The sequence below is a fragment of the Bidens hawaiensis genome, unplaced genomic scaffold, assembly GCF_021521415.1.
Source record: "Bidens hawaiensis isolate Kalapana, Puna unplaced genomic scaffold, B.hawaiensis_p1.1 tig00005770_1, whole genome shotgun sequence".
Classification (NCBI taxonomy): Eukaryota; Viridiplantae; Streptophyta; class Magnoliopsida; order Asterales; family Asteraceae; genus Bidens; species Bidens hawaiensis.
Window position 1 is genome coordinate 358508 of NW_027491378.1, and position 27030 is coordinate 385537.

The 27030-nt window shown below is 40.3% G+C and overlaps 5 protein-coding genes and 1 pseudogene across 6 annotated transcripts in view; 3 read left to right on the forward strand and 3 right to left on the reverse strand.

The window, feature by feature from the left end:
• LOC143630566 (ubiquitin-conjugating enzyme E2 2-like) overlaps positions 1–27030 on the forward strand; it is a 206936-nt gene that overhangs the window by 144465 nt on the left and 35441 nt on the right. The window lies entirely within an intron of this gene.
• Positions 5975–8327, forward strand: LOC143630591 (TATA box-binding protein-associated factor RNA polymerase I subunit B-like). The gene is made up of 4 exons (XM_077099566.1): positions 5975–6446; positions 6765–7478; positions 7586–7719; positions 7851–8327. Exons 1-4 carry the CDS (start codon positions 5975–5977, stop codon positions 8325–8327), a joined length of 1797 nt encoding a protein of 598 aa, XP_076955681.1.
• On the reverse strand, positions 8702–11605 carry LOC143630603 (mitochondrial outer membrane protein porin of 34 kDa-like). The gene is made up of 6 exons (XM_077099575.1): positions 11543–11605; positions 10989–11056; positions 9852–9962; positions 9584–9670; positions 9248–9456; positions 8702–9140 (listed from the first exon to the last, which is right to left on the reverse strand). The coding sequence occupies exons 1-6, from the start codon at positions 11589–11591 to the stop codon at positions 8834–8836; spliced, it is 831 nt and encodes a 276-aa protein (XP_076955690.1). The 5' UTR covers positions 11592–11605; the 3' UTR covers positions 8702–8833.
• On the reverse strand, positions 16852–18421 carry LOC143630561 (auxin efflux carrier component 8-like; annotated as a pseudogene). Its single transcript, XR_013153195.1, has 5 exons — positions 17808–18421; positions 17526–17673; positions 17194–17405; positions 17016–17092; positions 16852–16933 (listed from the first exon to the last, which is right to left on the reverse strand). The product of XR_013153195.1 is annotated as an auxin efflux carrier component 8-like (transcript).
• Positions 20778–22071, forward strand: LOC143630604 (putative pectate lyase P59). The gene is made up of 2 exons (XM_077099576.1): positions 20778–21500; positions 21564–22071. Exons 1-2 carry the CDS (start codon positions 20778–20780, stop codon positions 22029–22031), a joined length of 1191 nt encoding a protein of 396 aa, XP_076955691.1. The 3' UTR covers positions 22032–22071.
• On the reverse strand, positions 22303–26861 carry LOC143630563 (FACT complex subunit SSRP1-like). The gene is made up of 16 exons (XM_077099547.1): positions 26737–26861; positions 25641–25826; positions 25120–25225; positions 24883–25019; positions 24666–24749; positions 24492–24586; positions 24291–24399; positions 24134–24220; positions 23932–24024; positions 23642–23839; positions 23418–23563; positions 23188–23338; positions 22982–23080; positions 22704–22886; positions 22547–22625; positions 22303–22466 (listed from the first exon to the last, which is right to left on the reverse strand). The coding sequence occupies exons 1-16, from the start codon at positions 26788–26790 to the stop codon at positions 22336–22338; spliced, it is 1938 nt and encodes a 645-aa protein (XP_076955662.1). The 5' UTR covers positions 26791–26861; the 3' UTR covers positions 22303–22335.

Genomic DNA, 27030 nt, shown 5'->3' on the forward strand with positions numbered 1-27030 from the left:
AAAGGAACAGTATACAGCCGGCCTTGTCACTATTAGCCGCAGCCTATCCACCAACCAGCATGGCTTGTGCGTAACCCACTGTTGGTAGAACAGGAATACTATTCAGCCGGCTGTACCTTCTTGGAAACCTACCTTCGGCTATAAATACTCCAACACCTTGGAATGGTAATGACATGATCTGATACCTCATTATCTTATCTTCTCTAGCAATCTCTTAATATACACTTATATTCAGAGCAATCTAGTCTGATTCTCACACCGGAGGGTGGTCACAAGGAGGAACCCCCCCCCCTTCTCAGTGACGAGCTTACGGTGTCTGTTTTGCAGGTCACCTGAAGAACAACTTTCTTTGCTGGACCTCATCCTCGTGGGAAACATCTATTTAACCCCCAGATTATCCGTATTCTGCCCGGGGTCCATTAGTGTTTCTTCATTGGCGCCATCCGTGGGACAAAAATAAGCTATACAAAATTAAAATCTTTATTCCATCGAAATTCAAATATTACAGATTGCTGGGTACATACCCGCATACAAAAGAAGCTATACAAAAATAAAAATCTACTCTAATGGTGGAAAGGGATCTTCAGGATCAAGCTTCAGGACCACTTCCACTTGGACCCGCACCATCAGTAGAGCGTGGCGGTTCAAGGAAAGCTTTAAGGATAGCTAGCCCATCATCAGCAGCAGCAACTTCGTTCACCTTCTCCACCACCAGATGCGGGAAGGCGGCATACTGGTTCACTGCTTGGTCATATAAAGCTTCAGTATCCACATCAAATAAAGGGAAGTTGGAAGGCGGGATGCCTTTCTCAACTAACCCTAGACCAAGCAGGAAGCCGGCCTTTTCCCCATCCTCATGAGAAGCGTTGAGGGCTACGCTCATGGCATCGTCATATGATGTGTCCGTAAAGACTCGATGCACAACCTACAAGAAAAAATACAAGTATCAAAACCTTTTCTATTTACAAAGAAAAACGTAAAGATATTATGAAATTACGCATACCTGAGACAACGCTTCTCAAAGAAGCCATTCCTTGGCAACCAGAGCCCCCTGGAGGGCGGCTTGAGCTTGGTTACGGGCGCGTTCGGCTTCACTTTTATTAAGGTTGGCAAGCAACACTTCCTTTGCAGCAGCCTCTTCAACGCCCTTTAGCTTCCGCTCAGTGTGGTCAAGCACGCCCCTCTGGTCCAAGATCTCTTGGAGCTTCTTGGCGTCTTCCATGGCCAAGGCATCATGAGCCTGCTGGAGCCTCTCTAGCTTGGCTTTAAGCTCCTCGTTCTCAATGCGTAGAGGCTCAGCAACAGCTTCAGCCTTGGTGGCCCTCTCAGTTGCGTTCCGTGCAGTTTCCCTGGCCAGCCGAAGCTGTTCGTTAACAGCTTGGGCAGCCTTGGAACGGGCCTCGAGACGGGCCTGAACTTCAACATCAAGGGCCTTGAAGGCCTTCTCCTTTTCCGCAGCCACTGCGGTAAGCCTCTTGTTTTCCTCCCGGACAGCCCGCGCCTGAGCTACTTCTTGGATACGAGCTGCTTTTAACTTGTCGTTTTCACGACAAAGCAGCTCGACGCGCGGCTGCATCCGGGCCAGGAGAATCCGAAGCTCATTGGTTAGCCTACCCTCCTGGTAGCTAGCCATTGCTTCCCCCAACGCACCACTGGGAGCTGCGTGACGAGCCCATTCCACGCACTCCACAGGCGTGCGAAGGGTTGTTCCTCGGCGGATGTTCCATCGTGGAACATACACTTCATTGGAATCCGACACTGCAAAATACAAAAAGCAGTTAGGAAAAGATGATATATATAAAAAAAAAGGCCAAAAGAACCCTATGCACCTGTAGGGTCGACAACAGGCCGATAGCCGCCAAACCCATCACCTGAACCCAAGGGAAATCCATCCAAGAGGTCAGGCAGATGGGAAGGAGGCAGTGGTTGGCGAGAAGCCCCAAGCATACCTGAAGGATCGGCCGTCGTTGCCGATGACGGAGAAGGCATGGTGGAGGCCGCCGCGGTAGAAACCAACGGAGGTGAACTCACCGTAGGTGAACTCACAACCGTGGTCGCCGCTGCGGAGGAGCCCGCAGAAATAGTCACCGCCGGCTCAGTGAAAGATTCAGTAAATATGGCACTGACAGCCGGCGGAGATGTCGTCACAGTTGGAACAGTTGGCTCATCCGGGTGAGCAACTGAACCAACTGAAGCAGGCGCAGACGCCTGGGTCATCGCCTCAGGTAGGTTGACCAAACCTACCGTCATGGGTCTGGAGGTGCTCCTCCCGGCTCCACCCTGGAATGCGGTAGCATCCACGCCTACACAAAGAAGATATAAGTATAATGATGGAAAGCTATGAAGTTAAAAGTAAAGGAAGTTTGTACTTACAGGTTTTCTTGAGCCTAAAAGTGCGAATAGGCGGGGACGAACCCGATGGAGCCAGCCTCTTAACGCCGCTCACCGTTGTCATCCTGGGCTGCCCGGAGGTGACAGTCGTCGCAGCCTCCGGAGCAGTGGTCTTATCACCACCAGGGTTCCCGCCACCTCCTCGCTTTCGGTCTCTGAATCAGACCGATTCACCGGATCGGCAGTGGAGGCAACCTTCGCCTTCCCCTTCCCGCCGGCAGCCTTCTTTTTCCGCACCAAAGGAGGACCATCTGCGGATTCCTCATCAGAAGACAAGATTAGAGGAATTCCAGCAGAGGTTTCAGCATTGAGAGGTCGAGGGTTGAATAACTCCTTACCTGGCCGCCTGGCGCTCAGGATCTCGTGGCCTGGCGGGTAGACCTCCACGAACCGATCCGCCGTCTGTTCAAGGATGGGCAACTCGTTCTCATCTAGAGCACGAGTACCCATCCGAGCGGGACCATCAGCCTCCCGCGGATGCAGGAGCGACTGCAAATCATTCCCCTCTGAAATAAAAAAATAAACAGTTAGAAGAAAAACCTATATCAACAAAGAAGACAGAGCATACCGTAAGGGACAGAGTTCAAACCGTATTCGAGGACGATGGGAACCTACGACGCCTCCTTCCACACCCGGCTCATCCCAAGCATCACCATCCCAGACTCCGCAAAGCGGTACACCGGAGTCTGGACCCGGGAGATCTTGGCGAACCACTCCGCCTCCTGGTAGTTGAGGGCGTGAAGGGCGGGGAGTGCTCTCCCATTCTTAAAGGTCATCGCAAGGGGGACGACGCTTCCACGACCGAAGACTGCGCTCGGTAGCGCAGATCTTCAACCCCTTGATCCGATTGACCAAGGTGTACCACCCCTGGATGCACCTCCAGGAGTAGAAGGTCATCAACCGATCTACGTGGGGCTCTACGCCCAGAATGAGGCACACCCACTCAAAGTGGCGGATCTTGGCGATCGCCATCGGGTGTACCTCCGTCAGATGCACACCGTGCCTCTCCAAGACACGGTATACAAACTTCGTCAATGGGAACCTGAGATTCCCATAAACGAAGAATGCAGCGTACACCCCTATCTTGCCCTTGGGGGCATCGTACACCGTCTGGTGTGGCTCCGGAAACTCAGGCTCGAATGGCTCGAGCATGAACTTCCGGACGACGTACCGATAGAGGTCGGCCGGAAAAGCACACTGGCACTCGCCAGCAGTACTCTTGTCATCCTTATCGGAAGTGGACGACGGATTCTCGACGAACACGTCAGACTCCTCGGCAAAAGAAGACATGTTTCGGATGTACAGAAACGATTTCAGAATAATGCTCGACGGAATAGTGAGTATTCGCCGGAAATCGTTTAGAAGATGAAGAGAGAAGTGAGTGTGGATTACAAAGGACCCTCTCCCCCTTTATATACTCATCGCAATTAATGCGATGAATTTAATGCGGAAGAGAGAGAAATCGCAGGTGCAATGATACTATGACACGTGGCAAAGAGCAAGCTAGCAACAGCTGTTGAAAGGACGCGTGCCATTAATTTCGCGGCCACGCGCCCGAAAAATCGCGCCCACGCGCCTGAAAAAGCGCATGGAATGACCATATACTGTCACGTCGCCATAACTTCCTGCACGTCCTGACACTGTCAGAAGAAACCGTCGGACGACGTTTCAATAGTTTGGACTGTTCTTACCCTTTCACCAACTTTTCGAATTTCAAAGATTCAAAAGTAAGCGGGAAAATACCCCTTACCTTGGCAACCAAGAAACTATAAGACAGGTGCGAGTACAGTGTTAAGGCAAAACCCTTCACATACTTGGCACCTGCATGGAATTGAAGCCAAGATTTCCTCGGCAACCAAGTAACCATAAGACGGGTGCGAGTACAGTGTCAAGGCAAAACCCTTCACATACTTAGCACCCGCAAGGAATTGAAGCCAGGAATACCTTGGAAGTAAAGTAACTATAAGACGAGTACGGGTACAGTGTCAAGGCAAAACCCTTCACATACCTAGCACTCCGCAGGGAATTGAAACCAAGAAGGATCTTCTGGGCAGTGCTTGCGGAAACGGGAATAACATCCCCGCATAGCGGGAACGTCGAGAACTAGACTGTTTGAACCTCCAAGATGGAATTGGTTGTTTAAACATAATTGATCACTATGTTCAAAACTACCAAAACCTCATGGAGAATCTACACAAGTGGAACTCAACGCTCCTGACTTGCGAGGAGGTTACAGACCTACCCGCATCACACCCAAAGATCAAGCAGAAAAGTCAGGAATTTCTGCGTGGCATTAGGAAAACCGCGGGAAGAATCCCCACGGAAAACCTTAAAACTAAAAACCCTTTTCAAAACCCCTTGCTAAAGTCCAAAAGTTCACCTCACTTATTAATAATTCATGAGAAGAACATTGGACTGGGGGGACTTGAAGAGGTAGGTCCCAGCAGAGCCCAGTTGGACCCGCAAGACTCACCTTGAAGAGGGACGTCTGCGCAAGGACCAACTGCTTCCGCAGGACCCACCATGCCCAGAGATGAAGACCTTACGCGCAGTACGCCAGCTGTTCCCGCAGGGAAAGCCTCCCAATGGTGAAGTACCCCGCCTGTTCCCGCAGCTGCGGATACAAGCCATCAGGGAAGGCTACCCGCACTAATAGCAAGGCTACACGCGCAAGGCACTAACTCTTGATACTTCAGTAATGTCACCTGAAGGAATGAGCAAGGCGGGAATACTCCCGCCCAAATGAGCCAGTCCGTATGCTTCTGGAAGATCTTTTGTACTATACCTGCCAAGGTATGGGCAAAATAGACAAGATCTGACCAAAACAGCCCTTGAACCAATCACAGGGTGACAGCTCACCGACAACAGTACGAGGAGCACCCTCTAGTACTGTTTGTCACTATTAGCCGCTGCCTACTCACCAACCCTCACTGTGGGACGTGCGTAGCCTACAGTTGGTGGAACAGTGCATAGCCGGCAGTAAAGGAACAGTATACAGCCGGCCTTGTCACTATTAGCCGCAGCCTATCCACCAACCAGCATGGCTTGTGCGTAACCCACTGTTGGTAGAACAGGAATACTATTCAGCCGGCTGTACCTTCTTGGAAACCTACCTTCGGCTATAAATACTCCAACACCTTGGAATGGTAAGGACATGATCTGATACCTCATTATCTTATCTTCTCTAGCAATCTCTTAATATACACTTATATTCAGAGCAATCTAGTCTGATTCTCACACCGGAGGGTGGTCACAAGGAGGAACCCCCCCTTCTCAGTGACGAGCTTACGGTGTATGTTTTGCAGGTCACCTGAAGAACAACTTTCTTTGCTGGACCTCATCCTCGTGGGAAACATCTATTTAACCCCCAGATTATCCGTAATCTGCCCGGGGTCCATTAGTGTTTCTTCATAAACCAACAGCCTACGCCTCTACACCAAAGTACCAAACCTGCGTCTATCTCCTCCTTTAGTCCTTTGCACACATTATTATTATTATTATTATTATTATTATTATTATTATTATTATTATTATTATTATTATTATTATTATTATTAATCATGCATTGTGTCTTTGTTTTCAGATGGTTGATGGATCACTTTTAAAGTGCCAGTATTGCGGGTTTGTGGGGTTGGAAGGTGGTCCTGACAACTCATTTTATTACATGGAATGTGAATTACCATCTGATGATATTAAGGACGCTGCTGATGGTGAAGATGACATGCTTTTCACCCAAGAGAAAGTAAAGGCTATGGTTCGAAGACGTGTTGTAAAACACGAGCCAGGCTCTCAGTCACAGCCACTTTCAAGCTTTTGGCAAACTCTAATGACCCAAGAGGATGTTGATGCTGATGCTGGTGGGCCTTCTTCGGTTATTAGGAAGACGTATGTGATGGGACTCCAGTTGATGATTCAAATGCAAGTGAAGGTGTTGGTTGAGGAGTGTAACGTTTGTCCTGTAATTGTTGGCATGGTCGAGTCGGTTTGGTTAAGATTTATGGCGTCGACTAAGCTTTTTAAGCATGATTGGACACTTATTGCTATTGAGGAATCAGGTTTGACAATTTTTTTCAAAGCTATAAATTAACTTAAAATAAATGTGTAAATTATGCTAATCAATGATTTAAGCGTTTTAAGCTAAAACGGGAAAGCATCGAGTATTGGCAAAATTAAGGGAAACCTTGATTAGCTTAGTCTCGTAACTCCACTCTTAGCCCAAGTTATATTTGTTGAAGTTTGAGCCTTTTCTGCTTTGTTTTATTTGTCCAACTGGTCCAAATAATAGTCTGCCAACTTTTGGATCAGCTCCTTATCACTTATCTTGCATCCTGACTAACTAACATACTTTGATTACATTTCAGGTGTAACAAAAGGTGTTTCGGGTAGGGGTGAACAAGAAGCCAAGTCTCCTACACGTAATGAACTTGCTAAACGTTGTTTGACGATATGGCACCAATCACTTAGCAAAACAATACCTTTATCCTACACTCTAGTAATTTCCTTTTTGGTGTGCCATTTGGCAAGGGAGCCAATCTTGCCAACAGATATTATAAAATGGACACTTGAAGGAAAACTTCCCTATTTTACCGCTTTTGTTGAAATCGGTAAACAAATGGGAACCCCTCTTGGCGTGTGCCCCCTAAGTTCAAGCCGTATGTTTAAACCTATACAAGCGATTTCAGCAGAAAAACTTGAGTCATTAGCAGCTTCTATTGCCCATTCAATAGGATTAGAATTACCTCCGGTTAACTTTTATGCAATTGCTTCACGTTATCTTAAACAGTTATCTCTTACGGTTAACATTATTCTCCCTCATGCATGTCGAATATACGAGTGGTCTATGCCACCCGAGTTGTGGTTATCTGCAAACGAGGCCAGGCTTCCTACACGCGCTTTTGTATTGTCTATACTCATAGTCTCAATTAGGATTCTTTACAATATACATGGTTTTGGAAAGTGGGAAATGTCATTGTCTTGTGCCATTAAGAGAAATAATGTTGCTGAGGTGTCAGATCAATCCAACATGGATGCTACCGACATTTTAGTTTTACTTCAGTCGAAATACAACGAGCTCATTGATACGAGTGGTAAGATTTGCCTTTGATTCGGTCATCAACTTGTATGTCAACCAATACGTGGAGTCGGTTTATGCTTTCAGGAGTGTCTAACATGCTGTGTTGTTTATGTTTGGTAGATTACGCGAAGGATTTAGAACGATATCTTAAATTTTGTAAGGATGTGGTTTTTGGTGGTGTGGAATTGCCATCAGAGGATAATGAGGAAAATGAGATGATAAATGACCTTTGGAATTTTTATCAGAAGAAAGAGGCATGCCTTTGTATTTGTTATTTTATATGTATTTTGTTCCTTGCTATACAGACACGCATGCACACGCACACGCACACGCATACGTTCATGTGTATGCATCTGTTTGATTATTTTTTGATGATTCATTGCAGGATCATAAACCATACGAGTCATGTTCTTCAGGCGCTAGTATTCCCGACAAGAGACCTCTAGATCATCCAATAAACAAAATGAACCAGAACAAGAAACCGAGAGATGACAATGTTGAAATTATTCATGGTCATAAAGAATCCTACAAAGAAAAAGAAATAAGGCGAATGAAATCGGACATGAAAGAGAACAAATTAAGTTACATCCCTCCAAGGAGAAGAGTGAAAAGACACGATTACTTGCACTACACAAGGAAAAAGGGGAGCGGGGCGTATGTTTATGCGGCACATGCTGATTATTACATTCTACTGCGTTCTTGTGTGCGAGTGGCTCAACTTGATGTCAGGAGTATGCATGATACAGTGCTTAGTTTCGAGAGGCGATTGGATTGGTTAGAAAACAACATACAACACTCTTTGAAACAAACTCCTTTTCTTCTTGATTGCGAACTTTGTCATGATGAAAAGAGAAACTTGTGATGTTTGTTCACACTTTACAGTTAATATTTAAGCATTAATGTGTTCAAAAATGGTTTACAACTTCGATTAAACCTAAGTTAGTTATATTAATTATAATAGCCATGACTAAGTTTACAACTTTGTGTTAGGTTACTCAACTTAGTTCTCTTAGTTGTAACATGGAAACAGAGTGTTTTATCATCGGGTGTTATCTGTAAGCCAACATCACACCAGCAATGACCGATAGACATACACGGATAATTCAAAACACGCTCTAAAAGATATGATGAACCAATAGCAAGTGAATTAACAGAATAAAAGAGAAAAGTTCATTCGCGTGAAATCGACCAAAATCAACAGTTAACTGAACGAAAATACAGATGAACCTCTGCAAATACCATCCATATCTTAACAATGGATTAAGCAAAAAGTATTTTCATATCTAAGCATGGACATTGCTCCTCAAAAACAACATTTGGAAATTATTACTACCAAAACCATCAAATTTACACAACCATTACCACATTTCAAGGCTTAAGAGCCAAAGCAAGGCCAAACTTTGCACTCTTGTCAATAGCTTTAGTGTCGACTTCTCCAGAAAGAGTGAAAAGGGACTTTGGGCGCCACTCGTGCTGGATCAATGCACTTGCCTTACCAACGTTGTTGACCCGAGCCTTGACTGTGGTCAATGGGTCCAATGAATGCTGGGTGCCAACTGTGATTGTGTTTTCATTCTTTGAGAAGCTGTGGTTCACCTCAGCGCCTACCAATGTGTTGGTCAGGGGCTTAACAGTATGGTAGTAGGAAGCACTCAACGTGTCACCCTTGTCATTCCTGGAAAAACCAACATAATACTTCCAAGTTTCAGTGCATCGTTTGCAGCTACAATTATGTAACTAACTTGATAGTTTATCACACAAACGAAAAGATTAACAACTCACAAGGTCAAAGCAGCAATAAGATCAGCATTGGAGAAGCTGAATCCAGCATTGTATTTGGTGAGGTTACCAGTTTTGGAGTCAAAAGAAACATCGGCTCCAACTGAACTAATGTTAGTTCCCACCACACCAGAAAAGTTAACGATCGGATTTGCATCCACCCCGACACTAGCACAGATTCCAGCATAGTCATGCAAGTATTGAAGTTCAACCTAGTATTTTAATGAAATACAATTATGGTTAGCCAAAACACCTTCTAAAAGTTGGTTAATGAAAAAATGCGCAACATTAGTTGAAAAATAGATCTATGTTTCACAAGACAAAGAAAAGATTGCATACCTTGCCAGACCTTTGATCAGGAACTTTGAAGCTGATAATTGCCTTAAGCCCAGGTACAGGTTCATTAACTGTGATAGTTGTAGAGAGCTAGTGACGTTGCAAATAATTCAGTTAGTATTCACATAAATTTGATAAGTGCTAAAACACCAATGAGCGATTCAGAAAAGAATGTTTAACATGAATGATCTTAAGATGCAGAAACTAGTGTTTTTCGTGGGCTTCAGAGTGAAGTAGTAAACTAGCACTGTATTTCACACAGAAAACTCACATTGGAATTGGTGTCCACTTTCATATCAGTAGTAATGTTGTTCCTCTTTAATTGAGTGTTGACATCAGCAAGAAACAGATCACCTTTCTTTATTCCAGATGATGTGATTGCCTACATGGTGTGAAAGTTTAGAATGTGAGTCCTGTTGCAAACAGCATTAACAAGCAAAATAGAGAGTACCACAACTTGTTGGAAAAAACACAAAAGTAGTGTATGGATCAAATATAAATGACTTTTATCGTAAAAAGTGTACAAATAACTAGAGTAATCATTATTACACTATTTTATTTTTTATAACATAATGACTACTGCAACACTGTAATTACACTAGTTATTTGTTTGTTTAGTAGGTTAATTTAATTTGTACCGGATCCCACCCCAAAGAAGTAGGTATCAGAATAAAGTGTTATCCCACCTAATTATTTTTTTTATAAACATGTGTCCTATAAACAAAGAAAGAGAGGTTAAAATATTTGACTTTACAAGAATATAAGCCACATGTCTCCGTACACTCACATCTGACAGGTCATGGACGAAAACTGGTTAACATATAGACAGACTAGTGCATTTCACAAGCTAACATCAGAAAAGTGAATCAAGCACACAACCAAGTTGCATAAAAGCAAGAATACATTATGCAGCCCACTCAGCCAAACAAATTTGGTACAGATGATCCAGAAATCAACTGGCAAAAACCATTGAAGGTATAATAAACATTGCTCAGAAATTAACATATATCTTTACCATCTGGTAAGAAATATAGCAATTCTGTAAGCAATAAGATGTTCCAAAAGCTACTCAGTGCAATAAAAGAGAAGAGGACACAACAGGAAGACATGATAGAAACCTATTCAACTAGCCTCCATCGAAATGACTCAAAACACTTCTAATAATATATCAAAACTAATGTTGCTCATTGCATATGCAATGCCATATAACAACAGATGACAGCTTAACATGATATGAACTGCAATAGAACTACTACAGATTCTGAAACTGTGAACCACTAGCAACTTCCACTTTCTAATTACAATCACAATCACACACACTAACCTAATTACAATTAATTCCATAACACCGTTAAACACAAAACAAAAACAAACAGATCTGCAAAAAAGTATAGGAAAAGTGACTTACAACTCCAGTAGGTGAATAGGTCGTGATGGTGAACTTATGGTCGCTCTGGTAATCCTTGTACAGTAGATCTGCATCACACAATAAACAGATTTCAAATCAACTTCTTCCGATCCAAAATACCATAAACACACGCATATCTTGAACTAATCGACCATATATACACACGAAAACACACACATCTCAAACTAATCAACCGTATATACACATTTTATACACAAAAACACACACATCTCAAACTAATCAACCGTATATACACATTTTATGCACAAAAACACACATATCTCCAACTAAGTGCATACACAGTATTATACAAAAAAGCGACATATATCGAACTAATCAACCATATATACAAACTATTATACACAAATAACACGTATTTCTCGAACTAATCTATACGCATTATTATAGACGAAAACACGTGTATCTGAAAGTAATCAACCGTATATACACGAAAACACGCATATCTGGAAGTAATGAACCGTATACTATAGACAGAGTATTAAGCGCATATATGAAACTACAAAATCGCATCGAGATAAAAGGAACGAACGAACCTCTGGCTTTTTTGCCGATGTCGGAGTAGAGTCCTGGACCTTTCACCATGATTGCTTGCTGTGTAACACACAGAGAGATTGTATTGGAATTAGAGGAGCTTCAAAATCACCCGAAGAACAACGCTAAGCTTTATGATATGGATTCACCTGAAATGGCTAACCTAATTTCATTGTACAATTTTAGATGCGTCCTGTACAATGCGTTTAGGCGCTGAGTTTCCAGAAATGTTTGCTTTGGTAAATTTAATATTGGCCGTTGGATTTAGAGATGGTCAAAAAAACCGGTCCGGTAACCGGTTTGCCGGTTTAAACCGGAAACCGGTTTTTACGAAAACCGGTTTTTTAAAAACCGGTTTGACCGGTTTACAAACTGCCGGTTCGTATTTCGGTTACACGTTTTAGAGCCAAAACCGGTTAACGAACCGGTTATTAAAAAAACCGGTTTTTTTTAATAACCGGTTATGGAAAAACCGGTTAACCGGTTTTTTTATAACCGGTTTTTGACCGTTGTGGAAAAACCGGTTAACCGGTTTCTCCATAACCGGTTAACCGGTTAAAAACCGGTTTTTGAACGTTGTAACGGCTATATGGCCGTTTTTTTTTTTGACCGTTTTTTTTTTTTTTACCATTTTACCCCCACAAACATCTATATATAGTTTAGGTTGGGTATTGGTTAGATCACACTCGATTATACAACTCCAAACGCTCTAAACGTTTATTTCATACGCGATTATTTTGTTATCTCACGCTCAATTATACCACATTACCACTCCATACGCTCTTATTTCGTAGTCGATTATCATGGCCTCCCAAAGTGCTGCTTCATCCGTCAACATGGGTGCCTCGAACACGGGAGAAACGGTCGTTCGGGTCATCCCCACGAAACGAAACCAAGATGTTTGGCAACATTTCGACCTATGCGAAATGTCTAACGGTAGCCAAAAAGCTCGATGCAAACATTGTTTGAAGTTTTATGGCAAAGATGCAAACTCCACTTTAAAAGCGCATGTACAAAGGCCCTTTTGCAAGGCCTTGAAGGACGAATCGGGAAGTAGTTCGCAGCCGGAGATGACGAATCAAGGAACGGTGTTTACGTACGACCTTGAAGCGGTACGTCAAAAGTTTTCAAACTTTGTGATTCAACAAACACTTCCTTTCAACCACTTCGACAACCCTCAATTCACGGAGATGATGCAAAAGTATGTTCAACCACGCTACCAACACGTAAGTCGTTCGACCCTTATAAGAGATTGTCTTAAAGCATGGAAAAACGCTAAATCCGAACTAATTTCATACTTTTCAAACTTACAAACTGGTGTAAACTTAACAACGGATGTGTGGTCGGTACCTAATGGTTCGCCCGACTCATACATTTGTGTGACGGCTCATTGGGTTGACCCCGAGTCGTGGCAAATGATGAAACGAACCGTTGCGTTTCAATTGTTTGATTACCCGCACACGGGTAGAAATATTTTTAAACTCTTGGATAAAGTCATTCAACAATACAAGATTGAACATAAAATCTTTTCAATTTCGTTTGATAACGCGTCCAATAATACGACCGCGATTGGCCATTTAAAATTAAAGTATAAACCTATTTGTGATAGAGCGTTTTTTCATAGCCGATGCATTGCACATATTATCAACTTGGCCGTGCAAGATGGGTTAAACGTGATCGAAACGCAAAGAAACAATTTTAAAAGAATGTTACGAGATGTTTTTAGCAACAATAAAACATTTTCAAGATACAAAAAATTTTGTGTAGAAGCTAATTGTCAATGGTTGGGGCCAAATTGGGATTGTCCAACAAGATGGAACTCGACTTGTGATATGTTTGAGAAAGCCATTCAACAAAAAGAATCATTAATTGCGTTTCATCAAATTTTGTCAAGTAGGGGTAAATGTGCACCGTACGATCCTAGAAACTGGTTATTGATTGAGATCGTTACGGAGGTCCTTCAAATTTTTAAATCTTGCACAACTAGTTTATCCGGGGTTTACTATCCAACAAGCCCCATTGCTTTACCAAAAATTGCTGTCATGTGCACAAAGTTGAGTGAACTTCATTGTAGGGGTGCACCTTATTTTGATATGGGTGTAAAAATGAAAGAAAAATTTAGAAAATATTTTCAAGAACTACCCGCTGTTTTGACATGTGCTGCTGCGTTAAACCCTTGCATCAATGTTGGTGGTGTTGAAGCTTTAATAGAAAAAATTTGTGATGAGCTAGAGTTAAACGACGATCAAAACCCCTATTATAGCCAAACTTTAAAGAATGCTTTCAACACCACCTTGTCAAACATGTATGATGTTTACCTTACAAAATACGGGTCGTCTTCCCAAATTCATGACTCGTTAAGAGCTGTTGCCCAATCCCAATCCCAAACCGACCTTGAAATGGGGATGTACTACATGATTTGGGAAGACGCCGGTAAACGTCAAAAGGTAAACACCCCAAGCAGTGAACTTGGAAGGTATGGTGGTACCAATTTTGTGAAACACATGACTCCGGATGAATTTAGAAGTCTTGATTTGCTGGTTTGGTGGAGAGGTAAGGAGGATGAGTTTCCGATCCTCGCCGCCATGGCCAAAGATTTACTAACGGTCCAAGCTTCCACGGTAGCTTCGGAGTCTGCTTTTTCTGTTTCTGGCAGGGTTATATCGATTAGGAGGACTCGACTCACTCCACCAGCTATAGAGATGTCGATTTGCTACAAGGATTACTTGGACTCTTTAGATAGGGCACAACATCAACGCTCACTCGATGGGGAAATGGAGTATGAGGCGGGCTTGTATGAAGACGAAGTCAATCAAGGACACACTCAACCAATGACCGAAGAAGAAGCCGCGTACGACGATTACCTAAGGAATAGCTCGGGATCGGGTAGCGAAGAAAATTAGTTAAAGAAACAGCAAACATGGAGGCAAATAATGAGTAAGAAACAGCAAGTTGTTCATGTAATCGTGTCTAAGCATTCTTTAATGTTTGTATTTTTGAGTTACGAATATGCGATAACGATTTAATGTTTGTATTTTTAATGTAAAAACTATAAATGAAAGTTATGTGTTTTTAATCTTCCAAGCAAAGAACCCTAACAACGAAAGCAAAGAATGGCTTCGGTCAGTCCGTTTTGCCTTGTAGTTACCGGTTTGCCTTGTAGTTACCGGTTTGTTTATACTGTGAAAAAATAATGGTTATTTAAAAAAAAAAACCGGTTAACCTAAAAACCGGTTATTAAAAAACCGGTTAATAAAAAAACCGGTTTATTAACCGGTTCTAACCGGTTTCTAAACCGGTCCTAACCGGTTAGACCGGTTAGGGTTTTGACATACAAAAACCGGTTATTAACCGGTCCGGTTATTAACCGAACCGGTTTTTTTCCGGGCCAAAAAAAACCGATTTGTGCACCTCTAGTTGGATTAGGGAAACCGGTCTTTGGCCAGAGAGCTTAGGCTTTGTTCCCGAGTTTCATTTAACAAAGAAATAAAAGGATGGAAAGAAAATGTTGTGTTTTTGAGTTTCATTATTAAAGGAAAGAAAGCAAAGGAAAGGAAAGAAAAATAAAGGGTTTTATAGTGTAAATTTTTTCCTTCTATTTTGGAAGAAATTAAATGGATGGAAAGAAAAGGAAAATGAATAAAAGGAAAGAAAAATGAAAAGAAAGGAAATGAATGGAAATGTTTACATTTCGTTTTCAATTTTCTTTCCTTTCCTTTGTTAAATGAGCTCGGGAATACAACTTTAGGGAATTGGTTCAGTCAGATGAGGGTATTTTCGGAAGTTTTTAATTACACGTGGATTTGTATTTTGTATTTTGGCTTGGTGAGTCATGCTTCGGTTTTTCTTGGCCCGGCAACCTCATACAGTCAAACTAGTTTCACTATTATTTCTTTTAACTACTACAACGTTTATGTCGTTATTTTATAATGTATAAAAAGTCGGTCAAAAAAATTTTGTTAACGAATAAAGTCAAGTAATCCGAGGTAGCATCGCATAGAGGTGTACAAAACCGGTTTTAAACCCAAACCGAACCGGTTTATAAACCGAACCGGTTTAGTCAACGGCTGGTCAAAACCAGTTTGACTCAAACCGGTTCGGTTTATAAACCGGTTTAGACACAAGATAGGCCGACCTGGTCACGTCGGTTCGGTTCGGTTCGGTTTATAAACCGGTTTTAACCGGTTTATAAACCGGTTTAAACCGGTTTTAAACCGGTTTTAGCCGGTTTTAAACCGGTTTTACTCAAACCGGTTCGGTTTTAAAACCGGTTTGGTAGATCTTAAGGGGAACCGGTCCTGAAACTGGCGGTTTGGGTCGGGTTGGGAACCAGTTTGGGTGAAACCGGTTTTAAACCCAAACCGATTCGGTTCGGTTTGCCTAAAACCGGTCCCAAACCGGTTTTTTTGTACACCTCTAGCATCGCAGACACTAGGTAGCCCAAACCTACAATCTTCTTTTCTGAAAAAACCCACCGTCCAAGGCAGTCCAAAGCCCTAATGTGGTAAAACCTGATTGAAATCGGATTCAAATTTAAACCTTGCGGCCTCCAACCTAAATCTTCACTGCCCATATATTCCACATAAATCATATGACAATGTACATAATACATTTGATAAATATTTACACAACACAATCTTGCATCCTTTTTCATCATTTGGAACGTTAAATCTATCAAACATATTAGAGCATCCACAAGGACATCCATAAACCACCATATCATATTCTAAATTTTCTTTCAAAAAAATTTCGTATACAACTATTGTTGTATGTTGAGAGAATAAGTTATTAATAGTCACAAAATCTATCATGAAAGTATGTAACCATGTTCATGATGCAACCTCACCCAAATTGTCTTTTAAGTTCTTATTTCTATTTTTTCTTGCAAGGTATCGGATGCAGCTGTAGACTTTTATCGTCTGATTTGCAGTAAATCAATATAGTAAATCAGTATATTGTTATAAGCTTTTGTATGCTTTTTAAACAAAATAAAAAGTTTTTTATTTATTGTCATAAGCTTTTATATGCTTTCTATATACAATTTACTTGTACCTAACAACATGCTTACATTAAAAGGAATTTACATAAAATGAAGCATGCTCAAATGATTAATATGTCATGCTGATCAATGTGTTCTTATTATATGCTTGGCTTGAAAGATATTGGCATGCCTTCTAGCTATGCTGTTCATCATTTACTTCTAGCATGCCTTCCATCCCTTTTATTTAGACTCTATATATGAGGTTATAGAAGAATTTAACAAACAAACATATATATATATATATATATACTTCGCATTCAACTGCTTCGATCTGCTCATTGCTGTCTATAATCTCAACAACATGTAGTACACCAACGCGACGGGCAATGCCACAAGCAATCCAATTATTATCCTGTAATTACATTCAGATCAATCAGTCATCACGTTATTCATCCAACTTCGTTACATGTTTAAAATTTTAAGTATATACAAACCCGGTGCTCAAGATTTCTGGATGAACATTATACTCCTTTGCAAACACAAACAGGACGATTCCTTGAGGAAGAGCCGCCTGAACCGACCATACACATTTATTAACCGATTACATTATATTACATCAATAACAGTAATAACAATAATAACAGAAATAACAGATTCATGGTTTCACTCTACCTGCATAACTGCAATTTGAAAAGGCACACCCTTTAATCCAATCGCAAAAGAGGGGCCTGCCATTATGGCGGGCCCAACAACGGGCCCCACACGCTACTATATGCGCCTGTGATGCCATGAACAGCCCTAGGCTGAACATTGCCATTCCGAGTCCTCCATCCGATATTATAGATATTGAATCTTGAACTACCTTTGGCAGTTTCACATTGCACCTGCATTAATATTATCATTATCCGACTCGTATATTAATATTATTATTATTATTATCTTTGTGATATGCATTATATATGTATTGGATGATAAATTGATAATATTGGTGCACGAACGCTTACCCAAAGCTTATAAACGCCCATGCAAGGCCTGCTATAGTTGCATTAGAATTAGGGTTAGTTAAAAGCTTCTTCCCAACAGTTGATAAAATCAGCTTTACTTTTGTTCTTCTTGGAACACTTGAGTCTGCTCGTGGGTCCTCCAGTTCCTCTTGAATCAAAAGGTGAATAGTTGATGTGTACACATACATAAACATAGGTGTTCATTGTATATATTACTAGTTATATAACTCCATTAAGACTATATGTAATACTGAAAAAAAAATATCAACATATAAAACATACCAATGGCTGCTGCTGATTGCACCATGTGAGCTAACCTTGCACTTGACAGCTCAAACAGAAACAATAACAAGTTATACCAAATTAGACTTTGAAGTACAACTAAGAAGTACCTCCGCTTCTTCTCCATACAACGCCTTCAACATCGGGATCCCCACGATCAAAGTGTTGGGTAGTGTGGATAACGAAACACCCGTTATGATCCAGTTTAGATTACCGTGGGATCGAATACTAGCAATTACAGCAACCACAATTAAGGCAATGATTTTCTGAAGAACATCAGCACAAATTAACTTAATGTTTAATTAGTATGGGTTGCATTTAGATATCACTTGGAAAGATAACAAAGGGATCGAAAACTTAGCAACAAATTTGTTTATACCCGAACACTGATCCGGGCTTAAAAGATTTAGACACTTTACAGAAACATAACCCAAGATCATTGCAACATATAATGGGATTATAGCTGCCACAGTATGATAAGCATCATTTAGAGATATCATGACTGTAATCTTGAATTATTAATACTTTTTATGCATTTTACTGTAGTTCATGACATGATGTGTATATATATATATATATATAACCAACCGTGAGGGGATCTTTATTAATGAAGAAAAGTTTGCATATTTCATCTTCCAAGTGAAGCTTTCATGTTTGTTCATTTAGCCCGTATGCGCAGCGTCCGTCCTTCATAAAGGTTACTAATTTTATTAATGGTGATAGCTATACATGTATTAACTTATATTATTGATGTATATCTAAAGTTAGGTTAATAAACTAATAATGCAATTAGTCAAAAGTTCAGGTTCCATTCCAAGGTAGGCTGTGCTGTTTGCATATTTGTTTAAGGGTTCTTTTGGGACATATGGGGCCAAGATGTCTAGTTAAGTAGGGCTGTCTTTATAGATTAGCCGTGTTTTAGAGGTGATTAATACTAATTAATAATCCCAAAGTTTACGGCTTTTTGGTGTTATGGATTCATGTATAATATGATTATGAAGAATTTGTGTGTTGTCTGATTTGGCATGAATGACTTTATGTGATGAGTGGGTTTAGAGTATGGAGGAATATTGAAATGAATTGCAAGCAAAGTAAGGAAGGTGAATGTACAGTAAGTACAAATGAAGGCAGAATTTGAGCTAAAAATGGTCAAAAGTGTTGGAATAAGTGTAATTGTGATTTTGCTTTACAAGGTGAAATTTTGCCAGAAATGTCCCCAACAGAATGCCTCTTTTTTAAAGACTCCTCTTGTAATCTGTAATTCTGATTTACTTGTGTCTTGAGCAACACGGAAATGGGTTGGGCCGTTCTTTATTGGGTCCATACTCATAAGTTGGATTCAAGGTGTTTTTACCCTTCCAAAGGTGACAGTGTGACACTAATATTATGTTGAACCTTCATACATTAGGTGTCATCATCAAATTGTTTTTTTTTTTATCTAATCGTTTCTATATGGGTGTGCTGGCATCCAAACATATGTACGCGAGCGACTGGCTCGAGTTACCGGTTATTGGTTGTATAACTGTTTACTTTTTCATTTAAGATTTCTCTTCGTTTCATCGTTTTATGACAATCATGCAAAGCTAAAGAACTTGTAGTCTCATAACCACAACCAAATGTATGGTATGATTTTATGTTTATCTTGTAAACTCGGGCTTAAGATTGTTTGCTCAACTGAACTAATTTGTAAAACTTTCCATGGGAAGGTTACGAGTGTGTTTTAAGTGTATAGTTCTTATGTTGTTCGAAAGACGAGCCATGATAATCGCCCGATGGCTTCAATTCCAACCTTAATAAACTTGATTAGAGAAATGAACAATCATTAGCTTAATCTATTATGTCAGGCCAACAGTAGCCATTGCAGTGATTATTATAAGAAAGTGTCTATATTGTAAATTAGCATGGTCGGTTTCATTAGGCTATGTGTACTGGAGGGTTACAAAATAAGGACGATTTTCGACACGTGTCACCACGTCAACAGATGGGCGATTTTTATTTAGGGATGTAGTGGTGTTTCGGCCCTTCACATCATATACATATGTGTGTGTGTGTGTTTATATATATATAGCACTCGCTAAATATAATAATATTGCGCCCCCCCCCCCCCCCCCGATCGCCTAACATGCCGGCCCACTACACACACTCTTATGAGTTACATTTATCAAACCAAAACTTACTGTGGTCTACTTTACCTATACGAACTCCAATAACTTACTTTCTGTTTATTTCTCATGATCAAACATTTACAATTAACAACCAATCCAAAAATCATATATTAGTTACATTTTACAATCAACTAAAACTAAAATAAAGTGTCATCCATTAACTCCTTATGGAATCGTCGACACCATACTCACTCTAACTAGTCTAAGTTAATTGAATAGGATCATACTCTTTATCTTTGATCGTGGCTTCAACACTGATCAAGGATGGTGATGGGTGACGGAAGCTGCCATGTCAGTAGAGGCAAACAAGCGGTGGCGGTGCTCATATTGGCAGCAACCGTCATACTTACCATTTGGACATGTAGATTAGGTAGCCTTACCGTTCAAAATTCCCCGCGACACAAGATTCTAGTTGGTTATAATAATCGTATATGATAAATAACCCAAAATTTAGTGTTTGTTTTAAGAGGTACTTACACACCAATATCTTATCTTCCTGACCATTAATCTTTCACCCACAAAACATATGGTCAAAACCAAAACTACAAATGCATGGCGCCCCTCATTTTTCTGAAAACGCATCATACAAGTTTCTAATTTTAGTATGATCCGATGCACTACAAATCGAACGTATTCCACCACGTTAATTCATTTACTCAACCTCGGCCACCTCAGAACTCACATAGAGGCCGAATAATTTGGTTTTGGTAGCTGGACTGGTTTGAAACGATCTGATCTTCTGAGATCAGATTTCAATTAGACGACCAGACTAGCTACCGGCAATTAGTTTCCTTCATTAACCAAGATGAAAGTGTCGCATGCGGTTCTTGTATTATGTTTTGTAGTTGCCACAATTGCCCCGTGGTCAATGGCTGAAAATCACAGCACTGCTGTTGCCATTAGAAGGCCACTCAGTAAGAAAAGGCATGGATGCGTGGCTTACAACCCGATTGACAAATGCTGGAGGTGTGATCGTAATTGGGCTAAAAACCGTCAAAGGCTTGCTGATTGTGCCATGGGGTTCGGTCACGAGGCCCGTGGGGGCAAAATGGGAAGAATATACGTTGTGACAGATTCTTCAGACAGAAACGTGATTAACCCTAAACCGGGCACACTTCGTCATGCAATCCTCCTGCCCGAACCACTCTGGATCATTTTCTCACGTAATATGATCATCAGTCTAAGGCAAGAGCTTATATTTACATCTGACAAGACGATTGATGGTCGTGGGTTTGATATCCACGTGGCGGGTGGTTCTGGTTTTATGCTCCAATTCGTTCATAACGTCATCATTCATGGTCTCCACATGTATGATATTGCCGAGGGGTCCGGTGGCATGATTAGGTCAAAACATGATCATGTTGGTATGCGAGGAAGAAGTGACGGTGATGCCATTTGCGTCTTTAAATCCTCGCAGATTTGGATTGACCACTGCTCTTTTGCCAGCAGCTATGACGGTCTTATTGATATCATTGCAGCTTCCACTAACGTCACTATTTCAAACTGCCACTTCGTCAAACACGACAAGGTACAGCGGATACAATTCTTTTCATATTTTCAGTAATTGTGATTTGTGTATACATTATTATAGGCTTTGCTTTTTGGCGCAAGTGAAAAGACACCGGAGGATAAGGTAATGAAGGTGACTATTGCTTACAACCATTTCGGAAAGGGATTGACACAGAGGTTGCCGGCGGTGAGGTTTGGGTTCGTGCATGTGGTCAACAACGGCTACACAGAATGGAAGTCTTATGCCATTGGAGGCGGTGATGGTGCAACCATCATCAGCCAGGGAAACCAGTTCATGGCAGCCAATGGTGCAGCCAAGGAGGTGACTAAAAGGGAGCGTGTCCCAGAATCCATATGGCGTAAATGGACATGGAGAAGTGAGGGAGATTTGTTGCTGAACGGCGCGTATTTCCGGCAATCGGGAAACCCAAATTGGGCTAAGACATACAAGGGTTACCCACTGATTCCAGCTCAGCCTGCGATTGATGTGCCCCTACTTACAAAATTTGTTGGTGCTAGCCTTCATTGTAAAGCGGGAGCCCCTTGTTAGCCATGTCAGGTAGGAAGGATTGCTAGGGTTTTAAATATGTATACATGTACAGTTTTCATGTAAATTCAATTTTGAGACATTAGGAAAAATGCATTGTTCTTGTTGCCACTATCTTTTTGTCCTTGGTTATTGGTATATATCAGCCACAAGTAGGATAAGAACCCATTACTAGGCCATAGAAATAGAGTAACAAGATATAAGCTTTTATTAAGGCCAATCTATACTAGCATCACTTGATCACTTGCCAAAAAAACTACCATGATTCAAGAAACAGTACCTGAATATATGTCTTGTGTTCTAAAACTTAATTACTGTCGGATTCATCCATCAAATCCATTGATGTGGATTGTTGGGGATTCTTGTAGCCACTAATTTCATTTTGATACCTCTTCTTGTCTACTTGAGCTTTTGCTTCATATGGTGCCTTCTCTTCCGCTGTTAATCAGAATATATTCTTATATATTAAAACAAAAAAAAAAGTAACAGATTATTTTTGAAATATAATGTTTACAGACCTGTTAATTTGTTCCATCGTTCTCCAAGAACTCTCCCCATATCTTTGAATGCAATTCCTGGGAGTTCCTTCTTCACAATCTGAAATAAAGCAACATCATCAATAACTTATCTTTGTCATGAGCAATGATAATGATTTTTATGAATGAATTTTCAAACCTCGCGTTCAAGCTGTGAGAAGAACATGAAACCACTCAGTGCTCTCTTGGGTGCATTTGGATCTTTTTTCTTCTTCGGTTTCCTTTTCTTTGAGCTGTCATCGTTATTGATTTTCTTCCTACTTGAAGATGTCTTAGAAGCAGAAGCAGCAGCTTCTTTCTTGGATTCCTTTTTTGTAATTACCTGATATCAACAGTTAGCCAGTTGTAATGAAGGTCCCGAATAATAGAAATTATTTCTCTAAGTAAAAGCAACAAATATAATATTTAACAAACTACCTCTTTTTCACCTCCACTGTCACTGCCATCTGAATCATCTCCACCAGAATCATCAGTAGGTGAGCCTTCATCATCCTTTTCAGCAACAAAATCCTCATCCTGTCAACAACATATTACAAAGTGAGATAAACGTTTTGGTGGGACAGTTTGGCCCATTTGCCCGTTTTGACCACTACCCAACCCACTCAAGCCGTCTTCTATATTACCTCCTCATCACTCTCTTCTCCACCAGCTTCATTCTTGATTCTTTCAAGATGAGGATCAACAGCATCATCTTCCTCATCACGCAAAGCAGCTGCAACACCATCTGTAGCTTGTACACCACTTCCCAGGTTCATGATTTTAAGACCATTTGAACTTCATTAAATCAAAAGATAACATTAATCCATATTCACAACCTCAAAAATAAAGATGACTTGTAAAGTTGTATGCTCACCTAATAAAACTATACAGGTTATGATATTCATTTCTCTGAATGTTACGGAAAAGATTTTCTTGTTCTGTTTTGAGTCTGATTAGGAGATCAAAGTAATGCATGTTTGATCCTCCAGCAGCATGTCTCTCAAATTCTACATAGTCAATCTACATAGCAAATGAAACGAATCAATACACGTACAACCACAACATGTGAATTGATAATACCGATTGGAGACATCATACCTCATCATGAAGAATAAGAGTAGGAGGTTTTGGCAAAAAGAAAAAGCTTTTTTCAAGAGGATATAAAACACCATCTTCAGCTTTCAATGAGGATTTTACTGCATAACCGTCTTGAGAACTACGGAACTTTCCAGGTCTAGTCAGCTTTGTACCAGACAAACCACGCAAGATCATCGTGAATACTTCATGTATAAGACCCTGTTAATTAAATACACGTCAAGTCATTTGATACAGAAATAGTGTTACATGTTATCAACAAGTTGATTAAATACACGTCAAGGCATTATTACCTTATATGATGGTTCTAGCCTGTCTTTGTATTTGGTAGCATACAAGTCATCATTCATCAACAAAGAGCTCTCCACCACATAATCAGTTTCAAACTGTAACAAAACAAAAGTAAAATCACAAAATAGAAGTTATAACCTATACCAGACCATGCTTGTGAGAAAATAAAAAATTGAATAGCATGATAGGAAATAGAAATAGTACCTGCATCACAATATGTGGGTACATGGTTTGACCTTTACGGATGGGAGGATCCAGAGTAACAACAACAAATGTATGAGGTTGGTTTGACTGTATAAACAAAGAGAGATTAAACTTTGTACATGTTTTTCAGAATATGCGATTACTAAAAGAAATGCACCTTAGGTAAGACAAAAACACGAACTATGCTGCTGTACTGGATTTTGAAATCAGTTGCTTGCCCTTGAAGCCTCAAAAAGGATAGGTGTAGTTCAACATTGTATCGCCCCCTACAATAACAGTTATTCACATAGTCACATTTTATTAAATAAAAAATGCAGAAAACAGATAAACTGTAGACGCAACCAAGCAGAGGTCGTACCTTGGAGTAAGAATTGTGATGGTCTCAAAAGTAACAACAGCTTCCTCACCACCAGCCCCAACATCCGCCATTGACATAATTTTCTCTCGGAAAACCTGACAAAACGTAACAAATATATCAAAATATATAATTTCATACTGCAAATAAAGAAATGAAAATTTTCAGATAACTTACTTGTGAAGGAGGGTGATTCTCGTCCCCAACAAACTGAGTGTTAGAACTGGGAATATGAAAACTCATTTCCATCAGAGAATCTTTCTGCATTAATTTAAATAAACAGAAAACTTCAGGTATAAGATATAGGTATAAATGTACTATATACATTAATCAGAGGCATATATTATTCACATGAGGCAGAATGATGAATAAAAAGTTAATAGACATTACAGACCTCATTGGCACCAGTAGTATCATCCACATGAAACTCCAGGATAACATCATTCTTTCCTTGAAGCTGTGTCTGGGACACATCAGCTAAAGATACCTCAAAAGCTTGTTTCCCACCAACAAGAAAAGAAAGCATATTACCTGAGCAATATCCGATAGAAAAACATGTGATTCCAGGTTACCACTAAACACATGATGCATAACAAAAAGCTCATAATGTCAAATGAAAAATTAAACTAACCATTTATATCTAGTTCTCCCCAATTCTTTCCACTAACTGAAAGCTGCTTCTCTTCTGGTGGTATACCAAAAGAATTCTGGAAAAAATTGGCCAGGCTAGCCACATCCTGAAAGAAGATTAATAAAACAATTAAAAGACAAATGCTGACTTTAAAAAATATCTGTAACAGGAATTAAGCAGCTTAAAAGGCTGTCTCAAGGTTATATCAGGAACCAGCAATTCAACATTCTTTTCTATTCAAGGGATAAAGGACAAACCGACAAACTATTTTGGTAACGAGATAACAGGTGAACTACACATCTTCCTCAAAAGTGAATTTACTTTAATTGAAAAGTAACTAGTTATATCAAGATATTCCAAGGAGCATTAAAAAATCTATTGTTTGAGCATTAAACTATTGATTACAGGAGGAATGTTTCTAACCACTGCAATAGATGTTCATCATACAATTTAAATTAAAGCCACACATGAAAATCAACCTGGATATCACATAATAACTTATCAATGTGAAAGAGAAAAACCTGGTCACGGAAACCGACAAACTTATACTTGAGACCATCCTTAATCCGCACACCAAGTTGATTGCTTCGTGGCACCTTCATCCAAGTAACTTTCACAATATCATCCTTATCTACTTCCACAGCCTTACCACCCCCTTGTTTCTTCCATAGCAGACCCCATGAATGAACCCTAAGTTGCCCTGGATTCTGTATTTCCAATCAATCATACAACCAAATAAATGAGCATGAAACTTAACATACACAACACCAGCATATAACAAGAAATTAACTCCATCACAGTAACTAGGATGTGAAAAACACTTCAAACTAGCAGACCCTGAATTTCACTAAAATCGTTAACGAGAACTTATTTTCAACTCAATAAGTATATCGACCATGATTCCACTAACAATATAAACCCTGATCTAAATAAATAACAGAGCAATCATTTAAAGCCAAAAATTAAAGCAGATCTACACCAATTTATACACTGCACATGCTTGTCATTGTATCACAGAAAACTAGAGTTAGGTTTTAACCACGCTAAAATAAAACTACAAATAAATTAACTCCGTTAAAGTAACTATGATGTGAAGAACAAATCATGCAAGTGAGCAGAACCTGGATTTCACAAAAATCACTAACCAGATATATAACCCCTGCGATTCAACTACCAATATCAACCCTAGTTTAAAAAAATAACAGAAAAAGTAAGTCTAAAACAAAAAATTAACACTGATCTACACGTCTACTCAGTACACGCTTGCCACTGTATTGCGGTAAACTAGGGTTAGCTTTTGAGCACGCTAAAGTAAAAATATCAAAGTATTAACTCTGTTTAAGTAAACTATAATATAATGTGAAGAGCAAATCGTACTAGTGAGCAGGACCTGAATTTCACAAGCAATTTCACCAAAATCGCCTATGATTTCATTAATAAATAACAGAAACAGTCGACTAAGCAAAAAATGAACTCTAATTTACACGATTTATACGCCGTACATGCTCGTCACTGTATCGCAGTAAGCTAGGGTTACGTTTTAAGCAGGCTAAAGTAAAATTAACACGAAAAGAAAACGTAACGAAAGGAATGAACATCAATGAAAAGGTAACTTACGGCGCCGCCGCGGCCGACGAGAGCGATGCTGTTGAACAAGTGGCCGTCCGCCATGGCTATTGATGAAGCAGGTGTAGCAAATGAGTGGAGATTAGGGTTTTGAAGTGTTTGATTGTGTAGTAATGAAGTGAAGTGATTATTATTATTATAAGAGAGTAACGGAATTGCGCGAAAAAGGGAAGAAGGTGAGAGGGAGAATCAAATGCAGGGGAGTTCCATGGGAAATGCGTGTGGTCTCATCTTCTTAAACTTTGCCGCAGACGACGGATGATGGATGTGACGTGGGCCCTTGGA